Source organism: Amphiura filiformis, chromosome 5 (genome assembly GCF_039555335.1).
Source record: "Amphiura filiformis chromosome 5, Afil_fr2py, whole genome shotgun sequence".
Classification (NCBI taxonomy): Eukaryota; Metazoa; Echinodermata; class Ophiuroidea; order Amphilepidida; family Amphiuridae; genus Amphiura; species Amphiura filiformis.
Genome location: NC_092632.1, coordinates 74221631 through 74240642, shown reverse-complemented (window position 1 = coordinate 74240642; position 19012 = coordinate 74221631). Strand labels below are relative to the sequence as shown.

The 19012-nt window shown below is 36.9% G+C and overlaps 1 protein-coding gene across 1 annotated transcript in view; it reads right to left on the bottom strand.

Moving 5' to 3' along the window:
• Positions 1 to 19012, bottom strand: part of LOC140153692 (solute carrier family 35 member F6-like) — a 47272-nt gene that overhangs the window by 22771 nt on the left and 5489 nt on the right. The window contains exons 3-12 of the mRNA XM_072176516.1: positions 17751 to 17818; positions 16579 to 16643; positions 14922 to 14983; positions 13107 to 13186; positions 10659 to 10718; positions 9453 to 9540; positions 6904 to 6998; positions 4820 to 4864; positions 3186 to 3369; positions 1395 to 1520 (exon numbers count right to left, since the gene is read on the bottom strand). Of these exons, the coding sequence (XP_072032617.1) occupies positions 1395 to 1520; positions 3186 to 3369; positions 4820 to 4864; positions 6904 to 6998; positions 9453 to 9540; positions 10659 to 10718; positions 13107 to 13186; positions 14922 to 14983; positions 16579 to 16643; positions 17751 to 17818 (873 nt within the window). The remainder of the gene's footprint in view (positions 1 to 1394; positions 1521 to 3185; positions 3370 to 4819; positions 4865 to 6903; positions 6999 to 9452; positions 9541 to 10658; positions 10719 to 13106; positions 13187 to 14921; positions 14984 to 16578; positions 16644 to 17750; positions 17819 to 19012) is intronic.

Here is a 19012-nt window from a genome sequence, read left to right as displayed (position 1 = left end):
GGACCGGAGTTTGCGGACATAAAATGAGATTTCAAGAACTAGAAATGGGGCTTTGTTCAATACCCTTTTGGCGAAAATTTCTCATATATAAGTGCTTGGAGTTCAAATTTTAGTGTATCAATTTTGTAGGAAATTTTAACCAAAGGTTCTTTGAACTTCAAGTCTCCAGAATGGAAACAGAAATTGATGTAGGGCCTTGGGTATGGAAAGAGAGCTTGAAATAGGGGTCCTTGAAGGTGGCACATACACACAGTAGAAGGTATATGGAGTACCCCCAGTCAAAATTGCATGACTAAGGCAACTATAGTGGTCATGACTATTGGATGTAGTCACAACTTTTGACTTTGACTTGGTGATAGTTGCCTATCTATCGTATCCTCAAAGAGCACAAATAAGTGTATAAATGTTGTGGCAATTGGTCTATATTTGTGGCATAGCCAGGGGCGCCATGGAGGTAGCAAATTGCACCCCCCAAAAAAAAAATTTGGCCCCCCCTCCCCGCACACTAAAAAGCTAGCTATGACGCTTGTCTATATTATATCTTTGTTTATTTCTGACATTTTAACAGTGTTTTGGGTTTAAGAATGAAGGTTCATCTGTGTTGGTAGTAAACATAATTTAGTGGTTTTAACCTTTGATCACAACACAAAAATTTGTGTAACTGGAATTTTTAGTGGACACTTCAGTGGAAACTTTCATCTGCAGACTGGCAACCCAAGTTAGGGGTCAGCGACCTTTTGGACACTTGACCTCAAAATAGAATCGTAGACTCTAGGTAGCTTGTATTGGCCAATTCCCCTTAAAAAGAAAGTTAATACCAACTTCCTTGCATGCTACACCAAATTCTTATCCAGAACCACAAGGGGCGAAATTAGTGTTTTAGGTCCTTAATTACGGTGGTTTATTACGACAACTTTTACCTATGGCGCCCTCAAGTTAACTTACATTACGTAAGCTGTACCTATCTACAATCTCACGTATAATAACATGTTAACCTTCAGATAACATTCATAGATTTTACACTTAATGGCACTCATGGCACTACAAGTACATTCATAAAAGAAGTCTGGATAAATCTTGGGGATGAATCCATAGGTACAGCTTACATAAAGCCAGTAAGCCTTGAGTTGAAGGCATTAAACGGTTGTGTAACATGTCGCTTTCACTATACATTTTACTTTACCCGCTCATACTTTAATTTGTCCATTTTATGCACTAAGACACCACAATCGTTTATTCAGATTTTAACCAAGTAGTTGTCATCACAGTCGCTACTATTTGGCGACGACTAGTCAACTTCTAAACAAGTCATGCAAACCTACTTGTGAGTGACCTACTGTACTCTCAGTAATTGAATGCTACAATATATACAACATAAAGCCCAATAAACTTACTTTGAAGGATGCCATATGTGATGTCGAATGACTCCCCAAATGACTCATCAATGAGGTAGAAAATAAACAGGTCTACGACCCACACTACTATTGTCCTACACGCATCTATTAGGGTTCTGTGAACAGCTGGCAAAAAACACAAAACAAAATGGTTAATATGGGAATAGTGGGCCATCCCAGTTGACATGGATACACCCCCAATGGTAAACATGGTCTTAATCTCCAGCACAGGGTGTGTACATTTCTCGATGGAGTCGCCCATTCAGGTAACCCCATTTGAAATTCACACTCCAAGTCAAAGAAAGTTGAATGTTTGAAATGCTTCATGTGAAGGTGTGTGTCATGAAAAAGTGATCTTTCACATGAACCATGGAAGTACCAGACTTTGTTAAAAGGTTGCCTGCCCTCCCCCTCCCCTTAAAAAGAAAGCTTTCCAACTTCCTTGCATGCTACCACCAAATTCATATCCAGAACCACAGGTCTACTAACATGTTTTCTTAAAGTTCTATTGAAACCTAAAGACAAAGAAACACACACACAAACACCCCCACACCAACACCAACACACCCCTAACCACCACCACCACCTCCCAAACACACCCATATAAACAAGACAAACACATACAACTCATTAGTATCACACTACTTAGTAGTATGTAAAAAAACCTGAAAAAAATGAAAATATGCATGAAATTGGGCAAAGAGTACCAAAAACATCTGAAATTAAATAAAGTTGCGGACATTTTGACTGAAAAAAATGAATTCAGTTTTAAAACTGCAAATTCTCATGCCTGTAGTATATTGTGGACTAATAAGAACTAATGACATTCGCTGGGTGGAATGACAAATAGGTAATTTGCAACTGCAGGTGGCAGCAAATAAGTAAATTACCAGGCAGGCTCCATTGGACTGGGTCTTTGTACTTTTCATTGGGCTGTTCCAGTTGAGTCCATACATCCCCTATGGAAGGCATGACCTTAATCTTCCACACAGGGAGTGTGAACTTCAAATGGAGTTACCTAAATGGTGACTCAATTTGAAACCTACCGCCCTGTGTGAGAGATTAAGGTCTTGTCTTCCAAAGGGGGTGTATTGATTTCAAATGTAAAAGCTCAATACAACAGACATGTTGCAACTAACTAAAATTATATGTATCTATCCATGTTAAATTAATAAATGATATGCTGTATTTCCTCGAATAGTTGCCCCTGGGGGCGCTGCATTTTCCAAAGGGGGGGGTGTTTATTACAGGTCATTTTTTTAGAATGATAATTCCAGTTAAAATCATTAGGTAAGCATAAAACTTAGGAACTTAGGAACGATGACTTCCAGTGCAGTTCCCGGGTTTACGACCAGATTTTTGCCAATTACCGACGCCATTAGCAACCATGTGTGTACCTTGGAAAGCTTACTATACAAGATATCATGGAAATATTAACATTTTTGAAACATCTGAAAGTGGTTCGGGGTATGTAATTGAAGGGGGTGACTATTAATATCAATCTTATATTATATATTAATTTCAATAATCATTTACCATATTTCCTCAAATAGTCCCCCCCTCAAATAAATGCCCAGGACAAGGATGCCTCTTTTTTTTATCTTCCAAAATTCTAAAATTGTCCATGATTGTTATGTACTGTAATGAACTAACATACCCTGTAAAAATCAAGACCTATTATATCAAGACCGATTCCCGCAGGGAACGTTGGCCAGTATTTCGTCAAAGTCAAGGTGCTGTATTTGTAGTAAGGATATCAAAATGTTCCACAAATTAGCATGGCTTTCTTACCTGTTAAAGATTTGGTAACAGCTAAACCAAAGTAGTTATAGAATGCAATAGATGTGAGGTAGAATAAACAGAACATTAATAGCTTGGGACTATTCTTAATTTGATATAATGCATCTATGCTGTCTTCATATCGACCACTGTAGGCAGCCTCATCAGGAATGAAGTATAATATTGGCAGTACTATCTGAAATTGAGACACAACATAATTGGAAAGAGTCAATATGTGACCAGATCTGATCCAATCAGGCTAAAGTCGGCAATAAAGAAACTGAGATAAAGGCAAAAACAGAGGAGTAAAAAACACAAACAATGGACATATAAAAGGCTCATAACTTTGCAACCAAGTATTCAAGAGACCTGGAAATTCAACATCAGTAAGTCCAGGTACTGAGCAAATTGTGACGTGCCATGTCAACAGGAGACACTTTTGGGCAGGTTAACAATTTTGAGTGTTTTACATAATCTTAAATAATAGAGATATTTTGCTCCACAAGGCCATTTTCCCCAATGAAATTTCTAAGCGAAGAAATTGAGTTCGTAAGTTATGGTATTATAAAATTGGAAATTGAGATATCAGCCTTTAAAAATACTATTGACAATGTTGGAAGTAGGAATTACCTTGAAAAATGCCTCAAAAAATACAAGATGCCAGTTATATTCGGTCTGAAACTATCAGACAATATTTTTAACATTAATAACATCACAAATTAAGCAACAAACCCAAATTGTGAAAAAATCACCGAGAGATTTTTGGCTATTTCTCCATTTACGATCCTGCCCAAAAGTGTCTCCTTTTGACATGACATGGCACAATTAGTAATGGTAGTAACTCATTTTTCACAATTTCTGACTTTGGCCTGAGTAATGGAACACAATCTGAGAAATTGGTGCAGCCCCTGCACTGCAGGGATAACCAAAGTTCAACTTGAACTGTATATTTTTTTATATACCAGTCCGGGTATCCACACTGTTTTAAGGCACCTTTAATTATCTTCTCCTCCTCCTCTTTGTCCTGAGCTTCGGTGACAATCTTGTCTTTCCTATCTAACAGTGTGCGAACTACCCCAAGTTTTTGATGTAGGGGGTGGTGCGATTTGAAGTTCAAGTACTGGTTTGTGTGGGTGGCTTTGCGATAAACTAAAAGCTTCACGGACCCATCTTTGCGGCGTAACAATTAGAGTGTCTAAGAATGGTATCTTTCCTTTGACTTCTTTCTCGAAAGTGAATTTGATGGACTGTGTGTCATCGACTTGGTTAAGATGGTCAGTAAGCGGTATCACTGCGTCTTTGGCTACTACTTCCAGAATATCGTCGACGTATCTTTTCCAAAGCTTGGGCTTGCATTCAATAGGGGCGGTCATGATGGCTGATTCCTCTAAGTGTTCAACTTGAACTGTTTTATCAAATTAACCTTTTCATTAAATCTCATAAGCATTGCGGATAGGCCTGTGATGTTATCACGCCGATCGTATATCATTACTACGCACCTCACGTCAGGATATGCAGAACTTCGAGCCAGAGTACCAACCCATCATCATTACCTAAAACTGCTATTAATGCCTTCATTAGCCTAAACATTGGAAAATCATGTAGAGGGTCTTGTTTGAAGTTATTTGAAAGTGAAACATACTTACAAAAGAAAGTATCAAAAATCCAAAGGTTCCTTCCATACCAACAACCTGCCAAAATAAAAATAAAAAGGAAAAATTCTTATTCTGACAAATGGAACCTGTTATTGATTTATTGATAAAGAATAGAGCTGTACAATAACAATTGTACAGACATAATTGCAAGCTTATTATACTCTTAGTAACAATAGGATTACTGATTACTTTGACACAAGTGTTTAACTGGCAATGAGAAACATGCAGGGCAATACCGGCACGGCTTTAGCGTTGAATCTACACCGATGTAGCGTCGAAGGCTTGAGGAGGGTAGGTTCAAGCTTCAAACTGACACTTGCATAACTGAACCAAACATCAAAACAGCTAAATTCACAAAGCATCTGCAAGCGCATGTATCTCACATCTCTGAACAGATTCATCAGGATCGTTCATAAATCACTGGCAAGCAAATGTTCTCAACACAGATCCAAATAGTAAATTGGGTATTTCTTGAGTACCTAATTTACTATTTGGATCTATGTTGAGAACATTTGCCTACCAGGTATCTCACATATGATGAGATTGCGTCATCATGTGAACAGTCATATGAGCACGGAAAGCTTGACTGGACAAGGTAGACCCCTGTGGCAAGGTATCCCTAAACAGCCCATGGTTCAAAACAGCACCTGAGAAAAAAAAATTTTCCTTTCTTTCTTTCGTCCTTTCCTTCTCCAAGGAGTACCAGGGGCATTAGGGTTATTGAACTACAAAAGCATTTGGCAAATATACTGTTAAGAATTGGGATATGAAGTAGTGAACTCTATAAGGCCCAAAAAAAATATTGTTGTGTTGCCCTCAAGTGGGAAAATGGGAAAGTTGGGTCGGACGGTCGGATTTCTTTTTTTTTTTCTTTTCAAACCTTCAGTTTTAAAATATCCCCTCAAATATTAAATAATGCTTCTTCAATTAGAAGACATTAGTCAATTTTGACTTCTGGATACCTGTTAAACATCAATTAAAGACTAGTATTTCAATAAAATATTAATTTTAAGTCAAAAACGTTGATTTTTTTCAGGATTTAGGGTCGGGCGGTTGAGGGCAACACAATAATTTTTTTTTTTGGCCTAATATTTTATGAAGTCCTCATCAGAATACCAGGGTTGCCAAACCCGCGATTTGGTAGCCCAATTGGGCGACTTTTGAAGATTTTTCCCGCGACTTTTGACAATTTCCGGTCCCATAGAAACCAATGGTTAAGAAAAAAATTGGGCGACTTTTCAACATTGGCTCCCGCGACTTCCGCTAGTTTCCTGCCCCATAGAAACCAATGGTTAAGAGAAAATTGGGCGACTTTTTGATTATTTGACCCGCGATTCGGGCTGAAATCTTTTGGCAACCCTGCAGAATACTATAATCAAATAGGCTACACCTCAAGGTGTGACAAAGATTATCCATTTTTTTTGTTTTGGAGTTCCATGATTCAAATTGGACTATTTCTTTAAAAAAAGGCATGAATATTAAAAAATATTCACAAGCATCAGCTTATATTGATCCAAATGAGAAAATGCATGAAATAGCAATGGAATTGCATTGCTAACAGTTCTGTGAACCATTATTAGTGGGGAGTTCTCAAATGTCTGTTTCTTTGTTTCTATGCACTACTGAAGTCACTCAATACCAAATACATTGATATTTGGGGTCTGACTCTGAATTGACCCGAAAGTGTTCTGAAAATACATGATCCCCCAGCAAGCAGTTCTGTTTTCATCTCACTTTCATCTATCTATGACATTGCACATATTCTAATGTATCTGCAAGTGTTAGACTTTTCTTGTTTTTAGCTGATTGTGCTATTACAGTTAAAATAAATTATACTGAAAACAGGAATTATTAAAGAAAGCATGGAAAATGCATGAAATGATATCAACATCCCCCAAAGTAGGCTACAAACAAATCAAAACAGACATTTAGGCAAAAAAAATCATAGGAATTCCTTATCAAGAAAGTACTCATGCCTGATGACATTTCAATTGACACATTATAATCATGCGATTCTTCAACCAATGTCAAGAGCAATGGTGGGAATAAAGTAAAATCCCATTTTTGTAACTGACCTGTAGTGGTGGGAAGCCTCTGTGTTTAAGGAATAATTCTTCTATAATCATTTGGACTCCATTCACAAGTTGCCCAGCCAAGATCAGTACTATACCTGTAAGATCAAATAAATAAATGACAAATATTGTTTGATGTATATATTCTATTTAAAGGGAATTTCACTTGAAAAAAGTCTCAAGGTAGGTAGCCAAGGAGATGCAGATGAGCTATATTATGTAATATTCCTCCTATGAGTCCGTATACCTACCTTGAGTCAGTAAAGTAAAATCACATTTTGAGATTTTCTCAAAAACGGTTAACATTTGCAGGAATCTGTTATGCTAGTGGTGCAGGTGGCGCCAGATGGGCAGTAGGCGCATAACCTGTAAAATGGTGAAAATTGAGGCACGCAGCGTGATTAAGTTCCTGCATTTGAAGAGTTAGGCCTACAATGCTCAGAAAATCTATATGAAATGAAAGCTATTTCAGTGTGATTGCCCATTATGTGGCACTTATAGTCCAAAAAATGGTCTCATAAGTATGTTTTCATTTCTCACAGGTGAGCCAAGATGTGGGCGTCCATAACCTTTTCATGATAAGATCCTCCACTTTGAATTTCAAAAAAGTGGAGGATCATCCTGAAAAGTGATGGACGCCCACTTGGCTCATCTGTGAGGGACATGTGCCAGTTTGGAAATTTTTTTTCAAAAAGTAACAGTGCCATATGATGGGCAATCATCACCATAGATAGCTTTCATTTCATCATAGATTTTCTGAGCATTGTAGGCCTAACCTTCAAATGCAGGAACTTAATCACGCTCATGCGTCTTCAATTTTCACCATTTTTTCAAAAGCAACAGGTTATGCGCCTACTGCCCATCTGGCGCCACCTGTAAAAAAAAAAAAAAAAAAAGTAAACATACTGATGAGACCATTTTTGGACCATAATGTACAAAAGGACCAGTAATTGCACTGACAAAATTTCATCGATATAGCTCCTTCGCTTCTGAGGGATGTCAAAAACTTTTGGATACCCCCTCGTATTTGTTATTATGTGCTATTTGAGTTATGTGCTGTTGAGGAATAAATGCCCCATTGTTGCAGGGGACAAAAATGCATTTCATAAGAACTCCTTAAAATGTGAAAAAAAAACAATGATTAATTTTTAACTTGTCCTCCATGTGTTCAAAATAAGTGTAAAATGTATTAAAATTCCCTAGCCCTACCATAACTTGCATTTAGATAGACATATACTTGTGATTGCCCAAAGAAAAAAGTGATAAAATTAACCTCAATACTGATCTCCATGGTGTCATAAGTGGGATCACATATTTTACTACCATTTAAATGTATCATTGGGTTGGGCTATTGTCTGTCTATTGTAAGCTAGCCAATGGAGATGTAAGCTAGCCAAAGGAGGTGTAAGCTAGCCAAGCTAGCCAAAGGCGGTGTGTTTGTTTTATCACCTTTTGGTCAGTGAAACTGGAATGACATAAGGATAAATGATAGTGGTTTAATTTGACAGGTCTGCTTCCATAAAATGAGAGGGAAATTGCAAATCTTTATTTTCAAGTTATGACAAGTTTCATAGTCTCTGTATCATTAGCTTCAAAAAAAGATATAGCACTTGCTAGGGTTGCTCGCTCACTTGGTGTTCTAAAGTCAATATAGCAAACCAGAATTCTCTGTTTCCTGGCATTTTCAATGAACTATATCTCCTTTTCTTTCCTGTCGACTTTCCGCTCATATTGTGAGAACAGGTCTCAATGTGAATATTATTCACACTGCCTCGTGCATTTTGTTTGACCAAATCAAGAAATTATTTTTGAACAATTTGTCACAATCCTTACCAGCTAGTTTTGACTAACAAAATTGAAAATGTTCATTCCATTAAGGGCTCGGATAGCGATGTTTTCACCTATTTTATTGGTGGGACCTGATAGCACATCAGACACACCAAATTGCATTTTGAATACGAGGAATGTTCTTCTAATATCAAATAAATTTGATCTTTTTGAAATTTGTGATATAATACAAATTTTATGCTAAATCGTTAAATATTAACATTTTTTAATATTTAACAGTCCTCTAAGTAAATTGTATAAATCTAATGATATGTTTGTAGTTGGGGTGAAAAGCCATCCATCATATGCAAATTTGGATCTTTTGTGTTGAAGATATACATTTTTTCCAAAAAAATACCAAAAAATTTTAGGCCTTTTGGGGAAAAAATGTGTATCTTCAATACGAAAAGTCAAAATTTTCAATTTATGGTCAGCGTTTCATCCCAGCTACATACATTTTAAGTTCATATCATTAGATTTATAAAGTTTACTTAGAGGACTGTTAAATGTCAAAAATTTCAATCTTGCCATAAAATTTGTTATATATTACGAAAAATTTAAAATATTTGATATCTGAAGGACATTCCTCGTATTCAGAATGTAATTTGGTGTGTCTGATGTACTCTCAGGTCTTTTGAAACAATACTGTGCAAAGGTTTTTGACCGAGCCTTAATGAATCTATTCACAATTTAACAATCATTTTTACTACTATTAATTTCCTTACCTAAAATTATTTGTCCACCAGAACCAGCTGATGTTCCTTTTCTTTCTTCATCAAAGATACTAGATATTCCTACTAATACTAGACCAAACTGAAACAAGATGACAAAACTCAATGTCACAATGCTGGCAACTTCTGGAAATTGCTATTCTTGAAATTGAAATTCCAGTGATCACTGACAAGGTTGTCACAATGTTTCCAATCAGATGGTGTAACTACACTGGGTTTCAGAGAAAAACGGCAGTCCCTTGCTCAGATTGATGTGAGCGCCCTGTTAATGAGCGACATACACAGAGCTTTGTGTTCACTTCATGGGTGCCGATCTGCGCCGACCAACGATTTGACGCACAATCGGCCAATCAGATTATCGGTCTGTTGCAAGATGACAAAAATCAATGTCACAATGCCGGCAACTTCTGGAAATTGCTATTCTTGAAATTGAGATTCCAGTGATCACTGACAAGGTTGTCACAATGTTTCCAATCAGATGGTGTAACTACACTGGGTTTCAGAGAAGAATGGCAGTCCCTTGCTCAGATTGATGTGAGCGTCCTGTTAATGAGCGACATACACAGAGCTTTGTGTTCACTTCATGGGTGCCGATCTGCGCCGACCAACGATTTGACGCACAATCGGCCAATCAGATTATCGGTCTGTTGCAAGATGACAAAAATCAATGTCACAATGCCGGCAACTTCTGGAAATTGCTATTCTTGAAATTGAGATTCCAGTGATCACTGACAAGGTTGTCACAATGTTTCCAATCAGATGGTGTAACTACACTGGGTTTCAGAGAAGAATGGCAGTCCCTTGCTCAGATTGATGTGAGCGTCCTGTTAATGAGCGACATACACAGAGCTTTGTGTTCACTTCATGGGTGCCGATCTGCGCCGACCAACGATTTGACGCACAATCGGCCAATCAGATTATCGGTCTGTTGCTATGATTGTCAGACGATTGATTCAGCCAATCAGAACCCCACTCCCATGCGTTGCACGCTCTCAAAATGTAAATGCTAACCTCCATCCCAACCTGAAACATTAACATTTTACCCCCCCCAAAGAGTTTCTCACAAAGGTTTCTATCAATATTTTGGTTTATATCCTAAAAATGGTAATACATATTAAGTCTGTAACAATTGATTTTTGGTGTGTGATATTTTCTAGACAGAAGCTTATTCTTTATCAATAAATGAGGAACAAAACTTACCATTGTCAATATCATTCCTCCCCAGTGATAATACCTCAACTTTCTCTTCAAGAAAAATTTCTGAAAACAAACAAACAAATCACATGTAGCTCTAATGTAGGCGAGTATGACATTTGACCTGCATGCTAGATCTGGCCAACAGGGCTTGAAAAAATGAAAATTTCCATGGAAGATGATCAAAATTTCCCTTCAAAAAGACAAATTTCCCTCCGAATTATGAGGTCCCTTAATTTGACACTGATCAAAGTATAGGCTAGTGTATACATATCTCCTGTTGATTCTATCAAAGATACAATATATGTCTTATTTTCACTGCTCAATCACAGTTCCAATGGGAAGGCCAGATTGAATCAGTTGGCCAGCAGGCTTGGAAAAAATGTGGAAAGTGGGAATACCACTTTCGACATTTTTTCTAGGCACGCACAATATGGGTCCATGGTTGTCGGTGAAAATGAGTAAGGATGTACTCGGATGGGCAATTGAAATCAGTTTGATTAAAGCCATATTATAACATTTTCATACAAATTAGATTAGCATTTCTTTTGCCATAAAATGTTAGTTTTACTGTCAGATATATCCCTTTTATTTTTGAGCCGAACAACTACGGCAAAGCAAAGAAAATTGAATTTACTACCAGCGCATATGTCTCCAGTACATGTACGTACCACTCCTTCAGTCATGTTATGGTACAACCCTTTGTTGTGTAGATCACTGTCTCGCACGCCGTGTTCGTACTGTGTGTTATGAGCATTGTGTATGCGTTCGACTAATAATTCCGTCGTAATAATGCATTTTGTAAGTGGGAATACCACTTTCGACATTTTTTCTAGGCACGCACAATATGGGTCCATGGTTGTCGGTGAAAATGAGTAAGGATGTACTCGGATGGGCAATTGAAATCAGTTTGATTAAAGCCATATTATAACATTTTCATACAAATTAGATTAGCATTTCTTTGCCATAAAATGTTAGTTTTACTGTCAGATATATCCCCTTTATTTTTGAGCCGAACAACTACGGCAAAGCAAAGAAAATTGGAATTTACTACCAGCGCATATGGTCATATGGTCGTACCATGTTATGGTACAACCCTTTGTTGTGTAGATCACCGTCCCGCACGCCGTGTACGTACTGTGTGTTATGAGCATTGTGTATGCGTTCGACTAATAATTCCGTCGTAATAATAAAACGCCGGTTCCGTCGTTTTATTCAAAATCTCGGATTTTGACAAAACTACAGCACCTAGAGTCTTGATTTTTGCAGGGTATATTGGTTTAATCAAGTACAATATAATCGTGTAAAAAATGAATTTTAAAAAATCAGCGAGGGCGTCCTCCTCAGCAAATGTTATAATATGGCTTTAACCTTTCATCTTTATAATATAAAATGGAGTTGGCAAACACTCAACCAAGTTTTACTTTGAAACCACAACAGCCATGGTAGTTCTCTATAAGGCCAAAAAAAAAAATGTTGTGTTGCCCTCCACGGTCGGGTCAAAATCTTTTTTTTTTAATAATTTTTTTTAACAAATGATTTTTTTTATATCATACATGTACCCCCAAGCCTATTCCCGGATCCCTGACGTTCACTAAAAAGATTGTGCCCCAAGCCAGCACTTAAATTGGATAGCAGGACTTACTCATTGAATCCCAACAACATGGATGTTAGGCCTTTCACAATTGATTTTGAGTTTTCTATTTCCCGCCCGCATAAAAAATTGAGAATTGCAAAATATTTAATTATTTGATTTTTATCTGTCATTTTCTCTGTTAAATGACATTTTTGTTACATTAATTTGCTACTTTCTTACTTTGATCATGAATCCTGAACAAACAAATAACACATATTATTGTCAATGTATAAAATCAACCATAATTGCAATATGATCTGCAGTGCCAAAATGTACCATGCAGCATGTTGATATTGGGCTGTGACCACTTGTTTCAAAATGAAGAAAATAATAAGTAATAAATAACTAATAATTAAGTTACCTCATGCCTTTTTTAAAATCTTTAAATAGTAAACTAAGAATTAATTGTGAAGGGTCTTAATGTTAATATTTACTTCAATAAAATATTAGGTAGAAAATATAGCCAATATTATGCATATGCCTGTCTTCACTCATGTTATTAATAGTAGGTATCAAATGATTGAGTTGGTAAAAAAAAAAAAAAATTTAATCTGGCCGGCTGTACTACCAGATTTAAGGCTTGGGAGGGCAACACAACAATTTTTTTTTTGGCCTAATTTGGTTCAGCTCAAGTTTGGAAGTGACATATCATACTTCACTGGTCACAGTATCTGATCACACAAATAAAGTTAACCGTGCAGAGCATATATCTACATGTACAAGAGTGCTCTGTTGGCATGCTTGCGGTGCAACCATGAAAAAGTTGACATCACTCCGAACTTGAAGGTAACTTGGGTATATTTTTAATGTTTACTCACTGAAAGTAACCCTGTAAAAATGATGATGGATCCTCTTAACATCTGCCAGACCGATGCTGTCACATACAGTAAGCCTATTCCTGTTAACAATGAAATATAAGGAAAGAAAACAAGTTGTGCCAAGATTAATATCAGGATTAGGAATGTCAATTCACAGCATACACACTTAAAAATCCTAAAGAATGTCAATTTGAGCCAAGAACACTGTTGATTTAAATGTGGGGGGAGGGGGGGGGTGGTCAAAGAAGCAGTGTGGATATGAGTGGAACAGCCATTCTTAGTCAGTGGGAGTGGTCTATTACGTAGACACATAATCTGATTGGATATCACATGATTTTGGGTGTCGTCTATCAGGCGATAGACGACCCCACATCATCATGAGTGTTGATAATGTGTTACACGTTCATAGTGGTGCGCGTATGTATCGAGTTGTATGCGTAGACGCAGTGCGAAATACTCGTACGCGCTAGCAGTACGCGCAACAGAAGTGAAGTTGTAAACAAGTTTCGTTCATTTTAGAAAAAGGGGAGTTTTTATGACGTTTAATTAATTCTTGCTTTAACAAATAGTTTACAGTTATAAAATAATAATTATTTAACTGACTAAGAATGAGAATAAACGATAGGAATTTTTATTTTGATTATCCTCTACCTATGATAGATGACAGGCAGGTCCAATATCTTATCATAGTGGATGCCGGCTGCGCCGGCATCCACTACTCAAAATATTGGACCTGCCTATCACACGGTAGAGTATAGTCAAAATAAAAATTCCTATCGTTTATTCTCGAATTATTCAACTAGGGTGGGAGCATTTGAGTTAAACTGTCACATGGTTGGGATTGGGTCCAGACTGCAAAATAAGGATTCTGAAGGGCACCCATTTCAAGGCAATTTTGAAAGAGCACACTGTATATATTTTACATGTTAAAGAATAGCAGCAATTAATAGGCCATCAAGGCAACTGGTAGGGGCAATTCCCTTCGGTGCCTTCGGTTATTTTGCAGCCTGATTGGGTCATCATGGAACTTACTCGCTGGCTGACCTCAAATGATCCAAGAACACCCAACCAGCTGAAGACCACAGGTTTTGATCACAACATCAGTGTTTCCATCTAACAAACATATCAGTTTTCTGGTTGACCAACATTTAATTAATCACAATTTTCCCCAAAGAGTGGGATTTATATTACACACCAAAACACCCCTCGCACAACAAAATTGCAATAATCTATATGGATTCTAGTAAATATTTCAGTTTATCATACAAAGTTATATGGCGAGAATCCATGAATTCTTGCAAAATTCCACTGGGAGAATCCAAAAGGATTCTCGCACTTGGTTGCGAATTTCTGACCCTGCACACAGTGAACACCCCATCACAACTAAACATCTCAAAGAGTGTGATTTATAGCACCACTGGAGTTTCAAAAGATAATTAAAGGCCTGTAATTATAAATTTATTTATATTTACATTTGGATGATAATTTCCTTTCCATTTCTACCCACATCTCCTTTCCTGTGTTACGGCGTAAAACCCTGGTTTTTCTACCGGAAGTCAGTTTAACCAAAAATTCTTTCCCACAATAAAATATGTGGGTTCTAACAGCGCATCCATTAGCACCCAACACACATGATTAGCAGGGCATACAGTGCGAGTTACTGAGCAACTTACGCTACGTGTTATTCCAGAATACGCATATATGCGCAATTACAGGGTAATTTCGGTCAAACTGACAGCAGATACAAAAACCCAGGATCCACATAATATATTGCACCAAACACTAATGTAAGTTTTTAATTGGAAAACAAAATACCTGCAAGTGTTGTACCAAACAAGTCGCATACTGTGGGCACTGCAATGATCCATTGAAATATCCTACAAAAATAAAAGAAGAACAAAATGTTAATGGTCCCATCTGCTCTATCATAAATTACTAGCAACTGTAATCATTTTCTTTTTAATATGTGTACATCTATATAAAAGTGATGCACTTGTATGTTGGCTGCCTCATGTATCTCATTTCACATAATAGCTAGGTATAAATACCAGACTCATCTCTGAAGACACCAGACACTTCAAATCATCCCAAGTCACATGGTTTTGGAATACAGAGGACATTCCTTAACCATGTGACTTGGGGATGATTTGAAGTGACCTCCACTTCAGAGATGAGTCTGGTATTTATTCCTAGCTATTATGTGAAATGAGACACATGTAGCAGCCGACAAATGCATCGTTTTGATATGGACATACACATATACTATTATTTACCTAATATATTCAAACAACAACTATAACTGCAACAATTTGGAATTCAGAAACATGGATGCCAATACAAGTTCCAAGTACTTGTACCATCACAAGAAGTTAATCCAGAAAGTATATTTGTGACCCATCACATCAAAACCTACCAGTTGTCTTCAGAAGAGAAAATTGAGCTTTAAAAAACAGGATAAACTGCTAGTTTTTAGCTTTAAAATTACATCTTATTTAAATTTCTTGGTATTTTCTTTATATTTTCTCATCTTCTTTCATTGTTATCTGCAGATGAAGTCAGCTGACAACTGGTCGGTTTTGATATGATGGAGTCACATAATTCTATTTTGGTCTGTTTGTTTCACTTGAGAAGTATCTGCAATTTTGCACCAACACATCAGACAAAGTTTTAAGTTTAATCATAATCACCCTAGCAGTTTGGATATTAAAAAAATGAATAAAGTGTATCACTGGAGACTATAGAAGTATGTACTCCTGTCTGTGGTGCAGCCAATTCTTCCATCATCCAAATACTTTTTTGTATAGACCTTTTCATATCAAGATCGGAAAAGTTTGGAAAACCGCGATATTTATTTAGTAAGCTAGGGGGTCAAATTGTACCCAAACTGGCAGACAAGAAATGTCATGAATTACGACACCCTTTTGCGCGAAAATACAGCTTATTAAGCCACTGTGAACATGTGGTCATCGCGATAAATATTTTCCTAGCATATTGAGCTAACACCTCAGCTACTTGGTTTTTCACAATAAGATACTAATTGAAAGAAATGGATAATGTCCGTAATTTTTCGTCAGTTAAATTTTTTTTCCAGAACGTGTTTGTTTACGTTCATCACCTCTTCCATAGTCAGTCTCTTACACAACGCTACCGCCACACGCTTAATTGCACGTTGAGTATCCTTGGCAAAAGTACATCTCTCGTCCCTAAATTGACCATCGAAAGTTCATCGTAGTTATGATGCCTGTTACACATTGGAACTTCGCACTGTACATGATGATGAAGAGGTACTTTTAGACGCGCGCGACAGGGGAAATTATTTCATGCTTCGGGTTTTATCGGAATTACTCAGTATGAAAAGGTCTATTGGGTTATAAGAAAAACTAAGAAAGAAATATGTTTTGATGAGGTAAAGTGCAGTATGTGGTTATCAATCAATTCACCATCTTTACAGTTTTTGTAAAAGCTAACTGACCTTGGCTGTTTCAAAGTTGATGTCTGTGGAACACTGCTGTCTGCTTGTATCTGAGTCTGCTGTAGCTACATGTACAAGAATAGAAGTAAACATAAATAGCTAAATTCATCAATTTCACATTTGTATTAAGGTCAGATGGATCTCTGTACCTTGATTTTTACAGAGGGCTCCCTAACTGGGCCTATTTAATACTGGCTTGCCTGAAAAATTGCCAGCCCAAACATGTGTGCAACTTGCACTGATCAAAATGTAAGTTACCAGACAGACAGGTAGCTGCTCTTGAAATATTTACCGCCTGACAGCAACAAGTCATCAGCAGTCAATACATAAATTTACAGGATGCTTGCAATTTTTGTGTGCTCAAATAGTATAGTGTTTAAGGTGGTACTACAACCCTTGATAATTTTTTTTCTCAAAAAAATAATAACACAGTGGTAACAAAAGTTATGTATATTATAGGGACAAGGAAATTTCAGTGACTCAAGACAAGCGGTACATTATTTATGATAAGAAGAGGTACCGTTAGAATGTACCTCATTTCTTAACATATATAATGAACCACTTGTCTTGAATCATTGAAATTTCAGTGAAGTAATTGGATTCGTTGCCTATAATATACATAACTTTTGTTACCACTGTGTTATTATTTTTTTGAGAAAAAAAAAATTAGTCACAAAATTGATCAAGGGGTGTAGTACCACCTTAATACAATCTAAACTGGATTTAATTCTTCCATAAAGAAGCTATTTGCGTACCCTTCATAATTATATAGTGTATTTTCTTAATACCTGCTTGTTTGGATAGGTTGTACAATCAGGTAAATAGGTTACAACCAGATTTGTACCCTAGGGCTTCCCTTTTTTTACTTTTTAAAAAGACCCAAAATGGACCAATTCCATAGAGCTCAACAACAACTCATGTATCATGTACAGGTTTGGTGCATTGTATTTTTTTTTTCATTTTGTGTATCTGTATTTATATATTTAGGCCCTACTTTTGAGCGTTTCAGGGGGCACAACATTATACAGGCTTCTGCTTCTAGTTGTGTCTCCTCCATCATTTTTTTATCATGTTTTGTTATTTGTATATTTAAATTTTGATGGAAATAAATATGATTGATTGATTGATGTGTGCCCATTTCTGAACCAAGCCATTCTATCCGGGCACCTTACCTGCTGTCTAAAAGCTTCCCTTTCATTGCGTCGATATATCAAAAGTCCAAATATGCATAGAAATTCACCTGAGTGTAAAGAAAGCGGAAAACAACACTTTATTATAACAATGCATCTACTATATATATATGCTGTAGAAAACAGGGTTCTTGCCCCTTGAAGCCTTCAAAATTCAAGGACTTTTCAAGGACTTTCAAGGTCCAAAAGCATGATTTTCAAGGACTTTCCACAACACAAAAATCATGATGCGGCTCTCCATGTGGCACATATTAACTAAAGTGGCAGCTCCTTTCCACTCCCCAAATTTTGTCAAAATTATACTTCAGGTAGAATTCCAATTTTCAAGGACTTTTTCAAATTCAAGGACTTTCAAGGACCGTGGGAACCCTGAGAAAATGACAGTTTGATTTCAGGAAATATTTCATTAAAAATGGTGACTTTTTTTCGATGGGAACAAGCAAACTATGATGACAGTTTTTCCAGTTTCGCCATAGAGCATTGATTAAAGGAGGAAATAGGAAAAGTGATCCCGCCAGGAATTGAACCCAGGACTTCTAAATTACATCATAGTTTTCATCATAGTGTATATTTTATTCACTCACATTGTACTGTGTGTGGAAATCTAACATAAGCCTGCTGTTAGTTCACTACCTAAAATGTACTTAGTAATTGTAATTCTAAATTTACTGACATGCTGTCTTGAAAAAAGAATGTTGTATATAGACGAATCCAACGAGCCAAGTCATGGTCAGGATTTGGTCGGCCATGACCAGGGGCCGCAGCACCAAACTGGTGTTGTGACTGCCCAAGTGGGTGGATTAAAGCCGCTTAAAATTTGATGTTGGATTCTTTTGTGTTGTAAACTGTCATCATTCTTTTGTCTACGTGTAACACGGGTGATAGAATGCAGTTTAAAATACCCTCCAATGAGTCCAAGGCCGCATCATTTCACATTTTAGGTGAGATGGAGCCCACGGGGACCCAAATATGACTGCCATTGAGGTGTAGGAATGCGTGAAATTGGATTTGTCTATATGGTCGCATGTCATAAGTTGGGTATGCAAAAAGGGTGGAGGGATTACACTTTTCTGAAAATTGCGATACAAATTTGATTGGCTTTCCGTAACCCCATATCCTACAGCAGTGGTTGATACCTCATTTTAAGCCTAATTTTATACTCTATCAGTCCACTGAAGCATATAATTATATATTATTCAGTAAAAAATCACATCAGTTGAAATGAAAAATGCCAGGGGTGGAGG